Below are 25,383 nucleotides of genomic sequence, written 5' to 3'. Positions count from 1 at the left end.
AATCAATAAATTAATATACATATATGCATACATAATGTAGAGTATGTGTGCATAAATAATATATATCTATACAATATGTTTAGTAATAGAATTTGTCTTGAATTATTCCTATAAGTATTTTTTACAATTTAACTTTTTTTTTTTAAATTTTTTTTTAACGTTTATTTATTTTTGAGACAGAGAGAGACAGAGCATGAACGGGGGAGGGGCAGAGAGAGAGGGAGACACAGAATCTGAAACAGGCTCCAGGCTCTGAGCTGTCAGCACAGAGCCCGACGCGGGGCTCGAACTCACGGACCTCGAGATCATGACCTGAGCCGAAGTCGGCCGCTTAACCGACTGAGCCACCCAGGCGCCCCCAATTTAACTTTTTTTTTTGAGAGAGAGAGACAGAATGAGCAATGGCCGGGCAGAGAGAGAGGGACAGAGAGAATCTTAAGCAGGCTCCACTACCAGCACTGACCCTGATGTGGGGCTTGATCTCGGCCCCTGAGATCGTGACCTGAGCTGAAATCAAGAGTCAGACACAAATGACTGAGCCACCAGATGCCCCAATAATTTAAGTTTTTAAAGAAACAATTAATGAAATAATCCAGTGTGGCACCCTCTAAGTCTGGATGAGAAGAAACACACACATCCTCCTTTGGAATTCTGCATCACATCGTGACAAAAGCTTTAGGTGGGAAATTGGGCATTTCGCTTTAAGTTTCCAGGCCTTAAGTTGGACTGGCTGGAAAAAGAAGTAGATGAATTTACGTTATTCAAATGACGGCTTTCAGCAAATGCGCTTAAAGCGAGATTTGTTTATGAGTTCTGGAGTCTGTATTCTAGGAAATGCATTTCTGTTTCTCCTCATAACATAAGCCAAGCACACCTTTCTCTTTGAGAAAATAGCAGGAATGTTTCTCAGATACAGACTTAGGTGCTTCATATAATAGGTGGGGCACTGCGGGCTTAGAATTTTCGAGTCGTACTTTTCTGAACTGTTTGAGTTTTTTGGTCTTCTTCACCCATTACATTTTTAGCAGCATTAGAGGTTATCCGGGCAAGCAAACTGTGGGCCATTCCGTTGTTCGTTTTGCTGTTTTTCTCTGCTTTAGAAGAAGTACCTGGAGAGTCAAACTACACTAGCGTTCAAGTTCAATCCGGGAGACAGAGCCGCGCTAGGCAAGGTTACCTTCTTACACGCTGTGATGGAGCTCCCCAGGCCGCCTCGCCAGCCGCCGCTGGTGCTGCCCTGCTGCGGTGCGCAGACCTCGTACATCAGTGGGGACTCCAAGTTGCTGTTTGTGCCCCAAAAACACAAGAGAGAACACATTCCAGTGAGTCTCCTCCATACTCAGAACAGAAGACACACAACGTGGTTTAACAAAAATCATCTTTCGGGCGGCGCTCAGCACTGCAAATCCTGCTGACCCCGACACTGCTTTGCTGGCTTCCCTCCCGCAGTGGGAGCCGCTGCGAACTATCCCCTTGGGAACAGGAACCTGCAATCCAGTGACTCCCAGCGCCCAGATGGACACAGTGCATCTGCCTGACTTCTAGCACCGTTAGCTTTTCTTGAGCAAGCAGTTTTAGACCCCGGATAATGCTTTTGAAATGCCACGTTATTTCTGCCCAGAATTCAAAGTTTATAATTTTAATCAGGAGGCAGGGCAGGACCATGCAAAGAATGTGGGCTTTAGAAAATGCACATCATGGGGCACGTGGGTGGCTCCGTCAGTGAAGCGTCCGACTTCAGCTCAGGTCATGATCTCACGGTCCGTGAGTTCGAGCCCCGCGTTGGGCTCTGTGCTGAGAGCTCGGAGCCTGGAGCCTGCTTCGGATTCTGTGTCTCCCTCTCTCTCTGCCCCTCCCCTGCTCGCACTGTCTTTCTCTTTCTCGCTTTCAAAAATAAATAAACATTAAAAAAAAAAAGAAAAGAAAATGCACCTCATCTCTTTGTATCTCTGGGGTTTGGAGCATTATCTTAACTTCTTTGCCTCCAAAGTTCTAGACTTCTCTTCCTTCCCCTTATGTCTGGTTGAAATTATTACCAATCTTGGTTTTCATGATACTCTGGAAGATTTTGGATTCAACCTAATTTAAATACAAAAAGCTCTCTGGATCTTAAGGATTTCTAAAATATGAAAATTTGGGATTTAAAAAATGTATGGATATCTGAAGTGTAGGCATTTTATTTTTGTTGTTCTTGACCACATAGAATATGTACAATTCATCATAAACATTTTTTTGGAATATGATCTAATAATTATTTATGCAATTATCAGGCCAACATTTAAAAATTTTCTCTTAAAAGAAGCACCAAATAGAAGATCAGTTAAACAATGCATTTCTAACTAATATATAATCCTCATGTTTTAAGTGCTAAATTAGTCAATTTTCATTACATTGCAATTAAACATAAGTCAAAAATACATAAGTATAGTCTGTTAGCATTTCCACTAAACTACTATGAATGGCTTTTTTTTTTTAATGACTGTTGATGATGTACACAATGGATCACAGGTTTAGGTAAAACTTACACAGAATAATTCAAGTAAAATCTGTTTTATAGTTGCCATCTTGAGGACTAGAATGAGCTTAATTTAAATGAAAGGATAGCACTCATATTATCTTTGCTTCACTGGGAAAAGGCAATGGAAGGAAGAAAGGAGTGTGGTACTAGGCTCTAGATCTTAGGGACTCTGCTGCTTAGCATATCTGGGTCTGTCCCTTCACTTACAAATGAACATTGGGAGTGAAATCTCCAGTCCTTTCCAGCTCTGGAAATCACTTGTAAAATATGGAGAGCCCAAACTTTCAGCCCTATTTTTACAGATTTCTCAGAATGGGGACCTATAACTTTTTGGCTGTCACTTAAGGGTGACTGTACCTCAAAGTTAGCTGCAGATCTCCCTCTGAATGCTTTCCTGGCCGTAGGAATTACCCGAATGCCAAACGTTTATCATTGTTAGGTTCCAAAACCACTTATATGTGGAAGGTAAGCCCGTGGACCAAGCTAATTTTGATCTGCACCAGCTCGTGAGTCAAGGAAATCACATTTTCCAATGTTAGGACATCTCCCATTTCTCTTTACAGGGTTAACAGCCTAGGAGTATGGAGGAAATAGGCTGAGAAGTAAGGATGACACAGATTGAATACAAAACAGGGTAGAAAAAGGGCTTCAACAATCTCTGATTGCTCTAGAGGGGGATGACATCAAACTTATGGAGAGTTAGGTCCAAAATAAGGATTAATAGGAAAAAGTAAAAGATCACGCAAGGAAATTTCTTGTTTCTGCATAAAGCATGTTGTATCTGCCTGCAAGTAGAAAGGTGAATAGTAATTTTTTTAAAAAAAATATGTTTACTTATTTTTGAGAGAGAGAGACAGAGATAGAGTCAGAGCATGAGTGGGGGAGGAGCACACACGCACACACACACACACACACACACACACACACACACACACAGAATCTGAAGCAGGCTTCATGATCCGAGCTGCCAGCACAGAGCCTGACACAGGGCTCGAACCCACAGACCACAAGATCATGACCTGAGCCGAAGTTGGACGCTTAACCCACTGAACCACCCAGGTGTCCCTGGCAAGGCGCATAATAATTTTTATGCATAAAAAAGTTTAAGAACTGCTGAGTTAGTCTAGTGGAAGGGGAGACAATGACAAATCTACCCACATGTATCTTGGTAAGAAAGCCCATCTGCCTTTAAGATTACGTGAGATCCCAGTTGGAAATGAAGGCACGGAAGGATTTTGGGAAGTGTTGGTTGCCTGTGAGGTTCACTCCATTTGTCCCAATGCGAAGTCTGTATAACACAAATAAAGAAATGTATTTTAAATATATATGTGTGTGTGTGTGTGTGTGTGTGTGTTTGTTATTTTGAGAATTAAACAGGGCAGTAGACTCCCGTTAGTGGGAGTAAAATCTATGCATTCCCTGATGAGTGGGACAGAGTTCCACGGTACCAAGAGTTAAACCGAATGCATCTTCTAGCCCCCAGAAACGCATTCCAAATCAATTTGATGATGCCTAACATACAAAACTACATGTAGAGAGGCTTCTCGTTTCAAGCATGTGACACGGGTGTGAATTCCCAGTAAGTGACGTTACCACGCAGCCCAATCTGCTTCCATGCCTTTGGGATGGCGATGGAAATTTGAGAGTATTTTCAAAGATATTGTTCCTGGTCTCGAGAGCCGCAGAACATTGGCTGCTACAGGATGAGGCAGAGACAGACACATGAAACTCATGCCCTTATTAAAGTGAATTCATGTTGACATTAAAAGAATGGCTGTCGAGATACAGGACAGACTTATAAGTTGCTCCTAATGGGGAAGGCTGCAAGGTCTTCCCCGGGACATTTTCTTTGATTTTGACAAACACTGATAATATTTATTAAGCACATCCTTTCAGGCTGGTCTCATGCTGAAACTGCTAAATGTGTTTCCACGAGGAGGTAGATCAAGGTGGATAAGAAGGTATAAAAGCAGAATCGGAAGCAGTGATTTTAAAAAGATCATGGGAAGAGAAATCGGCTCCCTTACAGATGTCATATATGAATGAGGTGCTGAGTTGCCACCACACTGCCATCATTAAGGGTTCATGCAGTGTGATTAAGTAGGTCATCATCAGGAGTGAAAATGGCTAAGGGAATATTCGGTTATTTCTCCAGAGAGAGAGAAGTGTCCGGTTACTGGAAATCAACTTTGTCACCACTCAAAGTTTGGTCTGTGAGCCAGCAGGTCTGATATCGCTTAGGAGCTTATTAAGATACCCAGGAATGCAGGTCCCTCCCTAGAACTACTGAATCAGAATCTGCATTTTAACATTAAACTTGGGTGATTCATATGCCCATTACAGTTTGAGAACCATTTATCTGACATACTAAATTACATACCTATTCCCTTTTCCCCTCAGATCCTGGCACATAATGTGTCTTCTTTTAGGCACACCCTTCCCAGGCCCCCTCCTTCCTCCTGAAAAATACCCGCTCTATCGTTTGGGTCTCTGTTTATAAATCACCTCTTGCGCCCCTCCTCTCCCCTCCCTCCACCAACATATCTCCAATGCCTCATGCACACACAAACACACATCAACACTCTACCACTCCCCATATTTCCACCAATACCCTAACCCAAGAAGTGGGACAGACACTCTTCTTGTGTGTTCCAACAGCACCCCCACCATGTCTCGTTACAACGCTTGTCAAATGGCATATAATTTTGAAATGTTTGTCTGTTTCCCCTTTAGGCTGTAAATACTGAAAAGAACAGGGACCCATTAGGACCTAGAACAGTGCCAGGCAGGGGTGAACCCTGGATTAGTACTTATTCCTGTTGTCTGTTCTTATCTTTCTGAGCATCCTGCTTGACATCAAAAGATTATGCACAAAAGAGTGTATGAATTCAACGCTAAATTTTCTGCAGTGGTGACAGATGGTGAGATAAGCCACATCTGAGCAGATCATGAAAGAATTTCCCAGGATAGTTCTAATGGAAAAGGATCCCACCGCTATTGTGGCTCAAATGTCAAGTAAACACAGTGTAAAGTTGAAATAAATTTAGCAGATTCTAAAAGGTAAGATTTGTTCTCATCTCCTCCCCACTTACAGAATGTTTTCAATAAGATGTAGTAATTACGGTTCCTTTGATTGTCTCCATCCTATTAAGGATATTTACTCTTGAGCTTTATACTAAACCCTTTAATCTCGACACTGGAAAAAAAAAAACATGAAAACTCACATCCATCAGAAGAGATCTTTAGAAAGGAATTGGTTGGTCTCATTACAATCAACTTAAAGACAGGGCACCTGGGTGGCTCAGTCGGTTAAGCGTCCGACTTCGGCTCAGGTTGTGATCTCACGGTTCGTGGGTTCGAGCCCCACTTCGGGCTCTGTGCTGACAGCTCAGAACCTGGAGCCTGCTTCGGATTCTGTGTCTCTCCCTCTCTCTGTCCTACACCCGCTCGTGCTCTGACCCTCTCTCTGGCTCTCGAAAATAAATAAACATTAAAAAAAAAAATCAACTTAAAGACATACTACCACTAAGAACATAGAGGACTTTCAAATACACCTGCACATGGTTCAAAATGAAACTGTGCTCGAGTGAATGTCCTTAGTTTACTTTCAGACAAAGAGATTAACTCTTACGTGATGCTCAGAGGTTTCGATAAGTCTTTCCAAAACCGATTTATTTTAAAAAATCACATGATACGTTAGGTTCTCTTACCCTCCTCTTCTGACCAATTTATTACCGAGGGCTCTCTTGCTGACCAAACTTTAATTAGGCTACTCTGAGTCTTCTTGTCAACTAGATCATGACCTTGACTTGCAGCCCTACCCTTGGCCCACTGAACCCAGTCTTAGCAAGGAATCCTAAGTCACTTTAGTGGAAATCCCTCCACCCTTGATATCTTCCCCCATCCCTCACCCTTGATATCTTCCCCCATCCCTCACCCTTGATAGGTATGTCCATCCGCCGACCCCCTTACTCTGCCCATTGGTTATAAATCCCCATTTATAAATTGGTTATAAATCTTGCATTTGGAGTTAAGCTCAGTTCTATATTCATGTCTTTCTCCCCAACTGCAGTAGCTCAAATAAAATCCGTCTTGCAATTTTAGTAAGTGTTTGGTGAAAAAGTTTTTGTTTACAGTGTATACTCTTGTATTCTTCTTTCACTCAGTCTCCGGTTTTATTGCCTAGGTATGAAGTTTGGTTTTTCTTTCTTCTGTTTTTTTTTGTTTTTTGTTTTTTTGCTTCTGCACCCATGTTTTTCCTTTCTAGGTTGGAGACATCAGAGCATGATTTTATCATGTCATCCATACAAATTAAATACATCACCAGTTTATTAGTGGGTGAAAGACCAGCAAAGTCCCCCTTGATTCTGTAAGACTTCAGTAAGCTTATCAGAGGAAACAACTATCCAAATTTTGAAAATATTTAGAAACACTGTTATATGTCCTGTTTCAATATTTAAAAGCAACCTAGTAACTACAGAATGGAAAATTTCAGACTTTCCCATCCCTTGGACCAGTAAAATAACAATAAAAAGAACAATAAGATTATAAAGTGGACATCCTTTTATTTTTCCAAATAAGAACATTTACAAAAAATTCCTACCTCTGCTCTCACCATCATTCTTCAAAGAAAGAACATTTTAACAATATGATAAAAAACTTTGGTAGATTGTATAAGAATGAAGAATATTTCTTTTTAGGAACAGATAGTTGAGGTGCCTTCACTATCATTTTTGCTCTCAGTTCACTGAAAATGCTGTTGCAGATCTAAGTCTGGGTACTAGTAAATGATAATAAACAGAATAAAAACAGGACATTTATTATTAATAATAAACAAGTTATTAATTATTGATTATATTATTAATTAATACTACAATTAATTAACATTATATTTATATTATATTAAATATTATATTGTAATTATATTATATTTTATATTATAATTATATTATATTATATTGTAATTATACTATATTATGATTATATTATATTAGTATATATTATAATATATACTAATTATGTAATATATACATAATATAATATATATATTATGAATATATATATTCATAATATATAATCATATATTATAATAATATATAATCATATATATTATAATTATATATTATAATTATAATATATACTAATATAATATAATCCTATTAAGAATTAATTATATTATTAATCATAAAACACTATTAGCAGAAACAGTGGTTTCAAATTAGTTATACTCTAATCTAATCTTGATTATTAAAAAATCAAAAACAGGGGCACCCGGGTAGCTCAGTCAATTAAATGTCGATTCTTGACCTTGGGTCAAACCTTGCAGTTTGTGAGAAGGAGCCCCACACCGGGCCTCACACTGGCAGTGCAAAGTCTGCTTGGGATTCTGTCTCTCTCTTCCTCTCTCTCTCTTTCTCTCAAAATAAATAAACTTAAAAACAAAAACCAAAAAAGATACACATGATTATAGCATAATTAATTCATTTAGGATACAATTTGTAAACACCAATGGTGAGTAATCTCTCTATTTTTCAGGACTAGTTGGGCTGAAATCTTTTATCCTGAAAAATTATAGACTATAAAGCATGCAATAGAGACTTTTTCATTCAGGCAATCCTCAAATCTGTAAGATATGTCCAGTACAACATCAACCTCATCATAGGTAGATATTGTGCAAAATTAGTAGATTACAACAGAAGAGAAAATTAGATAATAAAATTCCTTATAAAAGAAAAGGGATATACTGTGGAATATAATGTTACTGGTAATTATATATATATAAAATAAATATACTTAATCTCCCGAGTGTCAGATATTGTGCTTTGCAAACCCACATATTATCTCCAAGAAAAGAGGTGATAGCAAGTAATGTCCTCATGAACTTAATCATACTGTAGGCTTTATTATCTTCGGGCCTTAAAAAGCTGTTTCACAATCTCAAGCTTCACCAAGACCCCAATAAATCACTTTAAAATGTTATCTTCTTGTTCAGAAAAGAGGATCAAACAAGACAGCATGATAGCTTAGCTCCCTTATTTTTTCTTTTTGCTAATGAGGGCTATCAGGAAAATTTTCAAGACATATGTCTTGCAAATGGTGTTTGCTAAAAGACTATTTTAATGTAAGGCAAAAAGATCACATCACTGTTGCTAAGCTAGTGTTGCGTGAATATGTATTTAGATGTGAAGACTGTAAGATGCGTCCTATTGAAGTACTTATTCCTAAGTTCTTTGTTTCTAAAACAAAGCCTTACGTGTATATGTTTGGATGGTCAAAACACCTTAGGTACGTTGCTGCGTTCTGCTGCATCTAGACTTTAGTTCAGGTACATCCAGAATATACATGACAGTAACCACCTCAGCTCCCAAGTATTTCTGTTCTTCCACCAAAGCACCTGGACATCTTTTCTATGTTACTTTGAACACAAATTACCATCATTTACTGCATGGTGGGTGCTTAGAGCTGTAGGAAGTATTTTACATAATCTTTTAATAATTCCCCTTTTATAGATGAGAAATCATGGATCAGAGGTTAACATAATATAATCCAAGGTTATATTGCTCGTCAACAACTGAGCTGAGATTTGACTTCCTTCTCTTAGCACCAAACCATGTTCTTGTCCACTGTGATCTTTCCTATTTCATCAAATCCTCTGCTTCTATGACCATGACATCTAAATGAGTCTTAATGCAGCCAAAGCCCAGTGCTCTGGCATTTGAAAAACCCAGGTTCAGGTTTCCACTCTAGCACTTACTACCTGCATGGAATTGGGCACATTACTGAAGCCTCTCTAAGGTTTGGTTTCCTCATCTGTGAAATGCAGATTATAGTAGAAGCTTTGTCACAGAACTGTTCCAGTGGTTAAATGGGGTTATTCTCACAAACCAGTAATGCAGTGTTCGCATAACATTGAGCACTCGATATTAAATTGGGAAATGATATTATATTAATCCCTGTAAGTTTATTTATTCTTAAGAGTCTCCCTGTTTGATTTTTCAGCACATTTTTGATATTAAGTTAAAGATAACATGTGCAGACCTTTTGAGTAAATGCATCATTACTGGTTACATTGACATTTCTCTTTTCTGTTCTGAGACCTGGGTTTTGAAAATATATACAGTAAAGATTTTCATGCTTATGCTGACTTTTGACTATTATCATCGTAAGATTATAAAATGAAGAATAATTAAGGCGTTTTTTAAATCCAAGAAAACTCAGAATTCATTCAATTAGTCTAACACTACACAAAAAGATGTGACTCATTCAGGCAGTTTTAGTTCTATCAACATGGAAAAATATCCAGATAATTGAAGCCAAGCTACAAAGCTCACAGAAGACTAGTCCAACTTTGGTGACAATAGGAAATGATAGTGTTTCTAGAGAAAAGTAGCTGTATTGCTAAAATGCTACTTTAGTTGAAAAAGCAAATTAATAAGGTTATCTTAATAAAAGCATAAGAGTAATTTTTCTAAGGTATTTTGTGTACTTTCCCTCTGGGTTTCTGTTTGCCCTCTTAATTTGCTTGGGAAACCCTTCCTTCTGGAGATACTGGGAGTTAGGCTCCCATGGAGCCCCTGCTTCAGTTCACAAACATCACATCATGAAACGGAATAAAAGAACCAGTGCCAGAGGGGTGGTATCCTGACTTGAACCAAGCATGCTGGTCATTTATATTTAAAGTCAGTTGTCTAGGGCACCTGGGTGGCTCAGTCGACTGAGGGCCAACTCTTGATTTAGGCTCAGGTCATGATCCCAGGATCATAGGATCAAGCCCCATGTCAGCCTCCATGCATGGAGCCTGCTTAAGATTCTCTCTCTCTCTCTCTCTCTCTCTCCCTCTGCCTCTGTCTCCTGTTCTCTCCCTCTCTCAAATAAAAATAAATAAATAAAATACAATCAATAATATTAAAATGGTATAATGAAGTAAAGGGGAGTGAAATAGAAAAGATAAGAAAATGCAAGTGTGTGTGAAGAATACGGGCATGTGTCATTCTGAGGTGTCTAGTGATTTTCGTGTGAAGTGTAGATCTTACGAAATCTTTGCTGATAAGTAAGTGAATGAATGAATTTTGTTGATCTCTTAAATTAGGAAAACTGATGTATTATTCTGTTGATTAAAACAATGTGTGATATAATGCATGTTGTTTCTGGGAGTATAAATTTACATCTAGGCATGCTTTTCAAGATTCTTATCCATGCATGTCTGTCACCCAGGAATGCCCTTTATAGGAGTCTATTCTAGAGGACAGACACCAAAATAAAGTATGTACTGATATGTTCAACTCAAGACTATTAATAGAAAAAGCTAAAAATAAATAATACATTCACCAATAGATACACTGATGGATTTAGTATGCAGACATTAAGGTAATGTCCCTTTTCCACTTCCCCTCACACACACACACACACACACACACAAAAGACCTGGGAAAATGTTCCTCTGTTAAATGAATACAGTTGAACACAAAAATGTTATTCTAGGGCATTTCTGGGCTCAAAACTTTGCAGAATCTCTGCATTTCACTTCCAGTAAAATTGCAAGTCATTGCCATGGCTCTAAATGCCTGGACTCTCTGTCATCTCTGGGACCTTGTGTCCTCCTCTCTTTCTCTTTCTTTCTCTCTCTCTCCACTTGTGCCACTGTCTTAGTGCTTTCCTTAGCCTGGGACACCAGGCGTTTTGCCTGGAGACCTGCACACCTCACTTTATCACCTCCCTTCAGGTCTTTCTCAAAGGCCTCTTCTGGATGAGGCTACACCTGTCCATTCTATTTACAAGACCTCCCTATTCCTGGACTCCTGATGTATCCTGTCCTGCTCTATTTTTCTCAGTATCAGTATCATTTTCTAACATTCCACAGAAGGTATTTATTCACTGTTTATTATTTATCATGTGTATTATTACATAATAATAATTATCATAATTATTTATTATTATCACGTGTCTTTCCTCCCTGCCACCCCACCCCCACCACAGGCAATAAACTCCACAAATGCAGGAATCTTTGCTCATTTTTCATGATGCAGTATCTGTGGAAATCACAATTAGTAAACAGATCTTTCCTTATCGATGTTAATATGTGTCAATTTCCATTTTAAGGCACATCTGTATTTTATATGGAGTGAAGAGGGGTTTTACCATCTAGCTGGGGTTCAATTAAAATTGTTAGAGCTTCTTTCCAAATTTGTTATTTAGTTCCTGAGGTGGAGGTGAAAAAAAACATCTAATTCACTACTGAACCTCACAAAAATGCTCAGCACAATGCCTGACAATCAGTCAGTGCTCAGTAAATATGGTAGGGTCAATAAACGGCACCACCTAAACTCTTAGCGATTTGTCTTTAATTGTCAGATAAAAGTAAAGACCATCTCTCTCAGTTCTAACTTCATGCTTTTGTCTGTGATGGTCTACAATCCTGAAAGACAAATGTTAGTGAAACTATCAGGGAGCTAGAAATAATTCCTATGAGCCATGAGGGAACTGTCACGGTTTTTGTCAAGATGAAGCTCATGTTATATTGTAATTGCAATATTTGAAGCCACTACAATAAATGAAGGGATGTGACACACCCACACATTAAACAAATATGCTGGAGAAGATTAGCAGTTAATATAAATATGCCAAAACTAAAGAATTTCTTATGTCATGTGATATAGTGAAAATATTACTGTGTGGCAGAAGTCAGAAGACTTGAATTTGGGTCCCAGATGTCACTTTTGCTAGTTTGACCTTAGGAAAGTTACTTAATCTCCCTGAGCCTCAGTTTCTTCATCTGCCAAATGGGACCAATACTATTTACTCTTCAAGATTGGTTGCCACTGAAAGGAGGGAATCTAAGCCAATACTAACACATACACTTGATTGGCATTCACTCTACCCCAGTCATTATGACAAGGGCTTTATTTTTGTCACTTCATAGCCTCACAGTATCAGAGTAGGGGAAGTGCTCTTAGACTATTATAGTCATAGGACTGAGACGCGGAAGCTTAGAATTTGCTCAGAGTTGCCTGGTTAAGTGACTCAATTTGAGATCCAAACCTAGATGAACCAGAGCCCTGGTCTGTGCCCGTTCCCAGGAGTCCTGCTGTCTTCGCATATTACCACTCGGCTTTGGTCACAAACTAACTTTCTTAAGAACTGTTATTTTTTAGGATGCTCACATTGTATGGTGACCTTTGGGCCCAGAGAAGAGCACTGCGTAAAAGGGGTGACGGTTCACAAGAGGCAATGTCCCTGGCTGCCGCACCAGGCTGGATGGCTGTGCTTATTGAGGGAAAAGGGGGGCTTCAGCCAAATGCACTGCCACCACCAGGCCTCCATGAAAGTGGAATACAAAAACAGCCTCCCAGCCTCCTCCCATGATTTCAGGGATGAGGAAAGCCCTGCCTAACTAAAAATGTCTGCCACGTGTCTAATCTTGATGCTGGAGTCCCTCCTAATACCTTAGAGTCATTTAAATGAAAAGAGATAGCAGGACCCCAAAAGATGGGACACAGAAAGGGTAAAATTCAATGGCAAGAAAGAGACAATGTGCATCGCAGTTTGGAGCTTGGCTGCAGTGGTGCTGTGAACCAGAAAGCCTGCAAAGTGAGGGTCAAAACCTGGGAGTTGGGAAGCCAGAGGGCCCATGGGATGCTGGCATGAAAGAGAGGAGGTGCTGATTACGACTTGGCTGCATATATCCCCTGGGCCCCACACCCCACAACCAACCTGGATTCCTGGGAGTGTCTCCTGGTGGACAAGGCAGCAGAGAGGCTGGGAGGTGAGTTTGGTTCAACTACCCACATGGCTGATGGAGAGGACCACACCCACAATAAAGGAGTTACAAACACCAGCAGATTTGGAGAGGAGGCAGGAGAGGAAAAGGGTGGAGGAAGAAAATGAAACAGAAGTTTTAGTATGGTTCAAGGAGAAAGACACACTCAAGCACGCTGTCTTTAATAAAAAGAACAGAAGTAGGTAGATGATGAGGTTGTTAACAATTAAAAAACAAAACAAAACAAAACTCCGAAAAGGGTTCAAAGATTGCATGCGTATTTTCAGAGAGCCTCTGCCTTGTGTAATGTTTTTGATTTGTGTCTGTGACTGGGCTTCACATTTCTGATGCATCAAAAGGTAGTTGACGTCTTGTAGTTAAGAATTTCAGAACCTTCCAACCTAGTGTATGGGTATCTGGAGGTGAAGAGCACTTTGTGCTTCTCAAGTCTAATGTTTTAATATTAAGATTAATACTGGGGGGGGGGGGCGCATGAGTGGCTCAGTGCGTTAAGCATCTGACTTCAGCTCAGGTCATGATCTCACAGTTTGTGAGTTTGAGCCCCGTGTCTGTCTCTGTGCTGACAGCTCAGAGCCTGGAGCCTGCTTCGGATTCTGTGTCTCCCTCTCTCTCTGCTCCTCCCCAGCTCGTGCTCTGTCTTTCTCTCAGAAATGAATAAATGTTTAAAAAAATTAAAAAAAGATTAATATTGGGGCACCTGGGTGGCTCAGTTGGTTAAGGACCAACTCTTGATTTCAGCTCAGGTCACGATCTCATGGTTCATGAGATGGAGCCCCATGTCGCGCTCTGCGATAAACTTTAAAAGAATTTATGTTAAAAGAAAAACAGATTTTTATGGAAATTGAATGCCTTGTAGTTAATTTTCTATGCCATTCTTATCTGTAAGTATGTTCTAGTATTACCTCAAATCTCAAAATATAGACATATGGGAGCAAATGGTAAATAAGGAGTCCGTGAAATTATTTTTGCATCTCTATGGATGACAGTTACTGGTACATGATTAGAATTCAAGACATTTTTACTGTGTGGATAAAGATGCTCGAGGAGACCATGGCAGTGAAACATCAGAGCAATCAAAGCAGGAGATATCTGGTGTGGGGGGATGGGGTACATCTGTGGTCATATAAGAAGACCTCCAGTCTATGTCATTCACTAAGCATTATAATTTTCTCTGGAAAGGTCTTGTATGCTTTCTTTAGATTTAGTCCTAAAAAATTCATACTTACTGATAGCACATAAATTTCCTGTTTTAATTTCACTTTTTGCGTGTGGGTCATATGAAAAAGTGTGCTTTATGTGTGTGGTTTGATTTATACTCCGCAAACACGCTAAACTCATTTATTTTAGTAAATTTATCTGTAGATTTTTTTTTTATTTTTTGTGCACACAATCAAGTAAACCACAAATTCTGAGAGTTTTGGTTTCTTCTTTGCCTTTTATTTTATTTTATTTTATTTTATTTTTATTTTTCTGCTGTGTTTTGCTTTGTTTCTCATTATTGCCTTCCTGCCTTGGCTAAATCTTTAGTGAAATGTTGGACAGAGTAATGCAAACATCCTTAAAATTACAGCACTACGTATTATGCTTGCTCTAGGTTTTTATTAAGGAAGTTCTTGTCTCTTTATATTTTTCTAGTGTTTTTATCCTACTAATCATAAAAGGATGTTACATCTTATCAAGTGTCTTTTTACATTTACTGATATAATCATGTTGCTTTCTTCCTTTGGACTGCTAATTTGATGAATTATAACTGATTTGTAATATTAAATCAGTCTTAAATTTCAGAGAGCAACTCAATTTGATGATTTTTATATGTTGTGGGACACAGCTTGCTAACATTTTGGTTGGGAACGTCTTTTCCTCTGTCATCATGAATGAGATTGACTATATTTCCTTTCTTCCCTTGTCAGATTAATATCAAGGTTATACCAGCTTCTTAAATATATTGAGGGCATTCCTCTTCTTTTATTTGCTGGGAGATTTTGGGTGCTACAGAAATTATCTATTACCAAATATATGGCAGAAAAATCCAGTGAGGCTCTCTGGGAGTGGAGCTCTCCTGTTGGAAGGGTTTTGACCACAGAGTTGGTATCTCTAATATTTATGTTGGTTTCTATTTCCTCTTCAGTACTTTGGCAAGTCATATTTTTATTAAAAATTGCCTTTTTAATCCAAATTGTGTATAGATGTGTGTGTGTGTGTGTGTATATATATATATATATATATATATATATATATATATATATATTATACTATTACTATAAGTTTGTCTATAGTATCTATAGTGATGTCCTTTTTTTTTGTCATTCCTATAACTACTTCACCTATCCCCTTTTTAAATTAAGTATGTCAGGGTTTTTTGCCATTTCAAAGTCAATCCTTTATAGTCTATGTTTACTTTTGACTGTATTAATTTCTGATTTTACTATTATTTACTTTCTTTGAGGTTATTTTGCTGTTCTTTTTAAAAACTTAGGAGATAGATACTATAATCTTTAGGCTTTCTTTCTTTCTTTTTTTTTTTTTAATGTATGCCTGTAGGGCTATAAATGATTCTCCTACAATGGTTTTCCCTGAGCTCCAAAGGTTTTGAAAAGTGGCGTGGCTATTATCCTTCAATTCAAAGACTTTGGAATTTTCATTACAATTTTGTTAATTTTATTTCCATTTATATGGGAAATATTAATTTATCTTTTCATTGTTGACTTCTAGTTGAACTGCATTTTACTCAGATAATATGCTGTGCATAGCATAACAGTGATCTTTGGTATTTGTTACCAATTGCTTTATAATCCAATGTATGGACCATTTCTGTAAATGTTATATGTACTTTGCAGGTTTGGGTTGTAGTATTCTATATATGTCCATTATGTTGGTTGTGATTGTCTAAGCTCATATTGATGTTTTTGGATAAATTCTTTTTATATTTAGGTCCACGTATCTATTTTAATTTTAAGGATACTTTGTTATGTGAATACAAATATAAAATGGTAGGTATACCTTGCTGATTATTTGACACTTTTCATTATGCAGTGACATACTTAACTTCTGGCAATGCCCTTCTATTTCAAAGGCCACTTTGTCTGATAAAGCTAAATCAGTTTTTTTTTTATTGTTGTTAGCTACTGAACAGTGTGGTTTTTTCATCCTTTTAGTATTTTATGTTTTAAGTGTCTTATTTTCTTGAATTCGCAAAATCCAAATTATGATTTTTGCATTTTATTTGGAGCACCTAGTCTATTTACTTTTTTTTCTTCTACATTTATTTATTTTTGAGAGACAGAGACAGAGCACGAGCAGGGGAGGGGAAGAGAGAGAAGGAGACCTAGAATCCAAAGCAGGCTTGAGGCTCTGAGCTGTCAGCACAGAGACCGATGTGGGGCTCCGATTCACTAACCGCAAGATCATGACCTGAGCTGAAGTTGGATTCCCAACCAGCTGGGATATTCCCAGGTGCCCATATAGTTGTCTTCATTTTTAAGAACAGTTTTAGATTTACAGAGATCTCCCATATATACCACACCCAGTTTCCCCTATTATTCATAATTTATATTACTGTGATATATATATATATTTAATGTTTATTAATTTTTTAAACGTTTATTTATTTTTGAGGGGGTGGGGGAGGAGGGAAGGGTATATAGAGAGGGAGACACAGAATCTGAAGCAGGCCCCAGGCTCTGAGCTGTCAGCACAGAGCCCGACGCAGGACTTGAACTCACCAACCGTGAGATCATGACCTGAGCTGAAGTCGGACGCCCAACCGACTGAGCCACCAAGGCACCCCAGTTTATTTACCTTTAATGTAACTGTTGATATATTTAAAATCTTTTGTAATTTTCTTCAGTAACACTCCCAGTTTTTGTCTGTAAGAAAATATCTTTATCTATTCTTGTAAGATATTTTCACAAAGCAATTATTTTCCTTTTTAAACTGGCAATTATTTTCCTTCATACGGTGAAGGTATCACTTCATTATCTTTGGATACCCATTGTTGATTTTGTGATGTCAGCTGTCAATCTAATTGTTAGTTTTTAAAGGTAATGCGTCTTTTTTCTGGCTACTTTTAAGATTTTCTTTAAAAGATTTTAAGATTTGATGGCCTGCTGATATTTAGCTAATAATTCTTTATTATCATGTCAACTTTTCAGTTCTTTTAGTCAATTTTAAAATGTTTTATTTTAAATTCGGCCATTTTCAGCAAGAGGATTGATGAGTAATTTTGTTATATTACTGGAATTAAAACTCACAGGTCTTTAAAAGCTTTCTGGTGGTATGGTAAAGGACACACAGAAAGAGAAAAATAGTACCGATAGGTTGCAAAGGGGAGAAAAATGTGTGTTACAAACAACTGATGCATCTCCTGAAAAGCACTTCATGAAGAATTAGAAGCAATTGGGTGGAGAAGGAAGTAGATAACTAGGTGACCTATAGATCTGAAGTCACGCAGACTTTTCACACAGTAGGAGCACACTGGCGAAAACAGTAATAACAATGGCAATAATGCTTATTAGATGACCCCCGTTAGAGGTTAAATAAAACCATCTTCATTTTTTATGAAGATTAACCTATAGCTAAAATGCCTTACATTTGTCAAGGTAGACCTGATTGCAAATCATTTGCAGGACTGCCCTTCAAAAACACATTCGTGGCAAGGGTAAGTGTCTTGATTTTAAATACGAAAAATATGGTCTTCATATATAGATGTACACAGCACACAATCTCCTGACAAGCAGGCATACTGTAAAGCAAGTGTACCTCTGCACGATAGATCAAAGTGCCCAGTGGGCGAAAACACAATCTGTGAGTTCATTGATAATCGTTGAATCTTAAATTTTCGAGTTATAAGTTCATTATAAAAATACGCTGCCATTGTGTTTATAAATTTCATTTTGCAGAAAAAGCTTCGGTAGGTGACTCGCATACAAAATTCAGATAGGATGCATGCTACCTGTCTGCCAGATCTGAATTGTTTGCTCCACAAGGCATTTTCATCCTCATGGAAGTTGCACAACACAATCCAATATGTTAGAGATACAGGTAGAGTGATCAAATTTTCTACTAAACTCCAGTTTAATTTACAAAAAAAAAAAGGCAACTTAAAAATGATCAGGTTTTAGAATGAGATACAAAAATAAAGGAAAGAATCAGACATCTACTTCCTCTTTTTTCATGAGTTCACTCAATTAAAAACAAAAGTAAATGAGTGAACAAAATAAAAGGATAGGCAAAATGCAGGACATTGTATTAAGTCCTAAGCTACAATGCTTAAAAACACTCCGCTTGAAACAGAAAAATATACCTGCATTTTCCACTTCATGAGAATAGTATGTAAGCCAGAGGGGCTTAGAGCTTCCTCTGAGCTTTTATATTTCAGAGGAAAATTGTAGTTAAAAATAATGAAGCTTTAATTTGGGCAGCTCTTTAGGAACTGGAATAAACGATACTACTGGCTAAATTATATCTTTGCACAATTTGTAGATAAACTATTTTTATTTTTTAATGTTTATTCACTTTTGAGACAGAGAGAGGCAGAGCACTAGTGGGTGAAGGGGCAGAGAGAGAAAGAGATACAGGATCTGAAGCAGGCTCCAGGCTCTGAGCTGTCAGCACAGAGCCCAACGTGGGGCTCGAACGCATGAACTGTGAGATCATGACCTGAGCTGAAGTCAGACGCTTAACCGACTGAGCCACTCAGGCACCCCTCGCTAAACTATTTTTAAGCCAACTAACCATTTACAAAGATTCTCATTTAATGAACTTGAAAAACATTCGTTTTTGTTTTTTTTTAATAGTATTGCAACATTCCTCCTTTTTTGTGCAAACCATATTCCTAATAGCAAATGCATTTCTGATACCATGAGGCATAATCAAACTGTTCAACTGTATTTTTTCATCCAGGTTAATCCCAATGATTGAGGTATCATCGGCATAGTTTCTTATTTCATCCTTAAAACTCCTTTTGCCCCACCTTTTGATTTCAGAAGGTGAAATCAAGGCCTAGAGCTGGAACCTTCTGTCAGAAGGTTCGCGATGAATCCTCCTGTCACTCATTCAGCAGTAGCTATTTCTGAGATAAAATTTGACAGAGTAAGAATCCTTTGCTTTCTAAAGGCAGACATAGGAAGATAAAGCAATCAGAACACAGACTATTAAAGAGCTAGAATCTATATGTAGCTACTATTAATAAGAACTTCCAGTATTATGTCACATAGAAATCATAGCAACATAAAACACTACTCAATGAAAAGACCATAAAATGAATATAAATATGTATTTCAGCTTGTAGAACTCCACAGATTCCCAAATACTCAAGATTCAAGACACCTTGACTTGTTCTTGGAAATCACATTTCTTTCTAGCAGAGGCGGAGCACGGAATTTTACTGAGGCCGAGCAGATGAACACGTTTCATCATTATTAGGACAATATAGCCACTGTCACAGCAGGTCGATGCCGTTGCCTCATTAGATGGCACTGAGAAACGTGAACTGAGAGCAGTGAGCAAATTGAGCAAATCCAGCTGGGGAGACTATGTCAAGACACTTCGAGGCTGCTTAGTGCCTTAAAACACTAGTGTTCCTAGTGCCAGGAACATATTTCTGAGGCAAATCCTGTAATTTAAGATTTATGGCAAATTATAGTTGCAAACAGGCAAGAGAACTTCTACGTGGCACAGCAAGGAGGGAAAGCAAAGCCTCCAAGTTCAGGAGCTGCTGTTAAGTGTAGCTCAGGGAGGGAACGCAGCCGACCATTAAGCTTATTAGCCTGTTTCTTTGCAAAGTAGAAACGAGTGTGTCCTAGATAGGAGATCATCGCGGTGAGAAAGGTCTTCCGTTGTGAAAGATTTAAGCAAAAATATGCCAACTAAGAGGACGAGACTTTTTCTTTCCCCTTCAAGACCTATCTTGAGATAAGATTACTATGTTTTATGCATACCTTCACAGTGTCTATATGCTGATTTCTCAGAGAATCTGACATGCGCGTCTCAAATGTAGCTACATCCTGATTGTGATAGACCTACAAACAGCAATCACAAGGAAGCTTTATATACGTGTGTTCTTGAGGTGTACTGTGGGGTTGCCCAACAGCTCAATTCTTTTCCACTGTAGATGGAATAGAGTTTACCCTCCCAGCCAAAATTACAAGTGTAAGGCTGACCTCAAGAAATAGTAGGAATTATATATATCAGACCTTTTAGCCACTGATTCAGTTACCTCTGAGTTTCTCATTTTCTTAGGCAAGACCTTCCAGAAACGCGCAAGCATTTCATTTTTCCTAAAATGCTCAATCAAAATAGAATTTCTTTCTAACAATGTGCTAAGGTCTAATAGCCACTTTGTAAGCAGAAAAAGCAGAATGGAACATAAGCCTTTCTAAGCAACCATAAAGCTAAGTAGAAATCTGCGTGCACTTTTTTAAAATTCCTTCAACCAATAGCTACTGAGCACCAAGCATTGTATGAAGAGCTCAAGACACTGCAGTGAATAAAACAAAAAGCCTTGCCTTCGTGGCATTTACTTTGTAATGAAGGAGAGAAACAAAAAAGCAATACATAAAACTAGAATAAGGAAAAGAACACCTGAATATTATTCTAGTGAAGTAAATATCTTCATAGTGTTTGCTTAGCTTTCTCTGCATAAAAGTAATGAGAATTGGGGCAAGAAACATTAATATACAAGTTCAAGGTAGTGAAATAATTTAGCCCAAATCACACAGCACATCAAAGAACGCCGCAGACCAGATCTGTCAATTCCATGCCTTGGGATTTTTCCATTACAAAGCACTGCCTACACGGTACCCAAGGTAAATTAAATGTTCCCAAAGAGTTGGGTATTGAATATCATGAAAATACAATCTCTGAATTATCTGAAAAATTAGATGTATATCTGAATATTTCACGCTTTTCCACTCACAGGTTCAAGGAAAGCAGGACTCGACAAGAATAGAATGAGGCAGCTGGGTAGTCAGCAGCGGAACACCTGTTATTCTCTTTTCTATTTGTTTTTTACAGAAATTACTTTCAGAGGAATTCAAAGTCTATTTGCCTCACTGCAGGTGTTTCTATTACTGTAGCCTATTAATATGGCATTAAAGGATGTATTATTTTGATGGAAAAGCAATGGAAAAAAGTTAGGGAGCAGCACGTTTGTAAGGGGAAGGGTATCCCCTGCCCACAGGGACTACTGGAATTTGGATGAGTTGGACTGCTTGACTATTGCTAGGAAAGCCTTCTTTGGAGAATCTTGAAAATAGATACCTTGGCTGAAATATTTTCACTGATTATTTGAATGTCTGCAGAAGGGCAGTAGTTGTTCTGTCTAGGTTGAATAATTATGATTCTTGAAAGTAAAGTCACCAAGAAAAACAAGGAACCAAAGCTTCAATAATGTTGCTATTCATTAAATCACAGTTAGTCGCCTGCTGCAGAGTGATGTGGAAATGCCAGGGGCAAAACAGCATGCCAAGCTTACTGCAGCTAATTATGACTGATATGCTTGCAAAAAGTCAGGAATAATGCAGAGGATTGGATAACACACTCACGGATTCACTTCCTCCATGACTTAGCACTAAAGCAAAGCAACTGGGAACATCATCTGGTAGATTTAATCAGTGCCGATGTTCAGTGGTGATCCTCTATTCGAACAACTCCTATTTATTGTACAAATTGTCCACTAACTGCCCTGGGGAGCAGTGGAGTCAGGGTTCCTGTCTAGGTTGTGGGACCTCTAGATCTGAGCTCTCCACCACTGTCCCACTAACCAACTTAGACATAGTCCGTGTTCCTAAAGATGAGGTCAAAGCAAAAATTGTACCAGACAAAACTGGGCAGGTACAGAAGACTATATGCAGGGCTATTGCAAAAGGAGAGACAGAGAGAGAGAGAGAGAGAGAGAGAGAGAGCAGAATGCAGTCTAAACTCAACATCATGAAAACAAAGAGTGGGAGAATTTTTAAGAGCAGAGGGGTGGTGGTGGTGTTAATTGGTCTTACCCAAAGGAAAAGTAAACTTTCTCATATCTTCATGGCAGTAGACAGTTTTATAACTTGGAGCAAAGGTGCCTACACAAGCTAGGCTCTTCCCTTCCTACAGAAAGTGGGAGATCGGGAGATTGGGGTGCTATCTCCCATGATGTTTATGTTTCAAAGAGGCTTTCTCCAGGTAATGGAATTCCAAGTAATGTCTTAACAAAAACATTCCTGGGTTGTAAAACACAATAAGAGGCTTTTCAAAGGACTTAGATCTCAGAGGAGCAGAGAAATCATTTATAAGTTTGCTAAAGAAAATGCTGTAAAGAAAGGAAAGCCTGGGACTGGAGTCAGGAATATGATGTCTAAAGTTTAGCCAGGCTGAGGGGAATGTCAAGTCCGTCTTGGTGGGTGGACTGCGGGTGCTTCCAACATCAAACCCTTGGCTTCCCTTCCGTCCTCATTTCTCACCACAGGGAACCACACATTTCGCTTCTACACCGTCCTCACTATGTCTGTGGAAATAATTTCTATAAAAGTGTGTCCTTAAAATCTCCCTCCAGACTAATCAACTGTTTGTTGACTACTCCTGGGAATATGGTCAGGCTCTGGGAGCCAATCTGTGACACCTAGTTGGTTAGAAAAGGGAGCAGAGGAATGTGGCATTCCCTACCCCCAGCTTCCAGGTAGGGGCTTTAATATGAAAACCTTCATCACCTTGAAGAAGGTAGATTAAAGAGCAGTCAATTCAGCTTGGTTTGGTTTTGAATGTATCTGCGAGGCGATGCTGTCAGTGGAATTAGCGGCATTGGAAACAGGAAGTGTGTAATGTCTTATTAATCATGTCCGTGTTCTCTGTGATCATGACATTCAAATTTCTTTAGTTAGAACTATGTGAACCTTCTCAATTAAATGCTTTGATATATTTATTTGGCTAAAGGTAAGCTTTTATATGCCAATCAAAGATACTTTGATGGAACAATGTTTTTTAAGTGTACTCTTTCAACATCCTGTAAACCTTTGCCTATTTGTAAGGCAATCAATGTTTGGATCCAGTGTCTTTGGGCTCAGTGCCCCTTTCCTCACATGGACTTTGCTAGTCTTCCGGGAGATATTAGCATCAACGTTCTCTGCGCTAACAGAGAAACGTGGCTCAAGGAGTATTAGGTAAAAGGTATATTTAAATGATTCATCTTCCTTGATGCTTTTCATACACTCAATCTAAATCACCACATGTGCATCAAGAATAGACCAAGAATTGTGAGACATTTCAGAAACAGAAAGACTTCTGTAATCTTAACTACGGTGGAGATTTCCAGACGACTGAGTTTTTGAAATATTCAATTGCACCTGCATGGCTTCATTAGATAATCGGCTCATCTACAGATAACGTTTGTGAAGATGGAAAAGATTTCCAGCAGTGCCCTTCCCTGGAGACAATCTGGTAAACCTGAAGTCACTGGAACTTATCTGCCCCCAGCAAATCAGGTGTCCTTGTTATTCATTAGCCTGTCCCTGCAGTTTCAAGATTGTATAAGAAAGCAAATGGACCGACCACTAACAATTAGTCTCTGGTAAAGATCCCTCCCCAGTTGAGTGTTTATCTCTGTCCACTGCATCAATACCTTTGATGGTTATTTTCTGTTGATGATTTAAGAGGTTGTGATTTTGTCTAAATAAAATGCTAATCAACTTAAATACATCTTGGAAAAGATGCGGGAAGAAGAAAATGATGTTGGAGAACTCTTTCCCACGTGTCAAACCATCTCCAAATAAGCGTCTGGCAGAGTGAGATCAGTTAATTTTGGAAGAGAAAAATCAATGAGGGTGATGACGTGACAGATATTTTCACAAGAGATTGACTTGAGAGTCGAAGAATTAAAGGGAGCACCAACAAAATTGATGAGGGCTGCTGAATACAGAACTAACACTGTTTATGATATTGTGACCAAAAGTGCCATGTTAACGACAATTTTGACGGGGAAATTGGATCTTCCAATCCAATCAACACCAAACCCATTATCTGTTGTTTACATGATTCATACTTACTTTCTTATTTTTAAAATACTGATCAAATGGGGAGCCTGGGTGGCTTGGTCGGTTAAGCGTCCGACTTTGGCTCAGGTCATGATCTCACGGTCCGTGAGTTCGAGCCCTGCGTCGGGCTCTGTGCTGACAGCTCAGAGCCTGGAGCCTGTTTCGGATTCTGTGTCTCCCTCTCTCTCTGCCCCTACCCTGTTCATGCTCTGTCTCTCTCTGTCTCAAACAAACAAAAAAACAAAAAAAAAAAAAAACGTTAAAATACTGATCAAATAAACTAATTTGTATAAATTGTATGATTTTTAAATATAAAGTTTCCAATCAGATGTCTGAGTTGCATTTGCTCTTTAATGGCATTTCCTCTTCTATGTCGTGAATGTACTTCATGAGCCTTTTTCCAGGTTCCACTCATTCTTACATGATGAAGATGGCACACAAATCACTGGCTTTTATTCCCTCCTCTCAAATAAACAAGGAAGTCTTGCCCACTATTTTTTTTCCTTGCTCCCAATTACCATACCAGTCCCATATTGTCTTCAAGGTTAAAACTTGGATTAGATCTTCACCTCTTCCGCCTCCCTCTTTATATGTGCCTTGTCCATCCTATGGAAAATATCTTAGACCTCGTGGAAAAACTGAGAAAAATGCCATCATTAATATTTTGTTGATATGCTTTCTCCTTCAAGAAGGATGACTGGGATCTACATGGGCTGATGTGATTAAGGCTGGGAGGACAGCTTCTCTGGAGAACATGTTCTCTGGATACTGAATTGCCTTCTTGGACACTTTTTTAAATAATGATTCATGTGATAAAACTGCAGCTCATTTTCTAAATGTCAAGGTTCTTATGAAGTCACCACTCTTTCTTTCTTTCTTTCTTTCTTTCTTTCTTTCTTTCTTTTTCTTTCTTTCTTTCTCTTTCTTCCTTTTTTTTCTTTCTTCTCCTTCTCCTTCCCCTTCCCCTTCTTCTTCTCCTTCTTCTTCTTTTCCTTTGCCAGAAAGGAAGGCTAATGGTTTAACAGACTGCTAGGTCAGATCACTGACTTGTTGATAATTAGACAGGTGAAGTGTATGCGCCT

At 38.5% G+C, this 25,383-nt stretch overlaps 1 protein-coding gene across 3 annotated transcripts in view; it reads right to left on the bottom strand.

Moving 5' to 3' along the window:
- SPHKAP (SPHK1 interactor, AKAP domain containing) overlaps positions 1-25,383 on the bottom strand; it is a 161,323-nt gene that overhangs the window by 122,533 nt on the left and 13,407 nt on the right. For all 3 annotated transcript variants that reach the window (XM_019445688.2, XM_019445685.2, XM_019445686.2), the window contains exon 2: positions 1,178-1,283. In XM_019445688.2, the coding sequence (XP_019301233.2) occupies positions 1,178-1,283 (106 nt within the window). The remainder of the gene's footprint in view (positions 1-1,177; positions 1,284-25,383) is intronic.

Source organism: Panthera pardus, unplaced genomic scaffold (assembly GCF_024362965.1).
Source record: "Panthera pardus isolate Hobbes unplaced genomic scaffold, ASM2436296v1 HiC_scaffold_10, whole genome shotgun sequence".
Lineage (NCBI taxonomy): Eukaryota > Metazoa > Chordata > Mammalia > Carnivora > Felidae > Panthera > Panthera pardus.
This window is presented reverse-complemented; position numbering and strand designations above follow the sequence as displayed.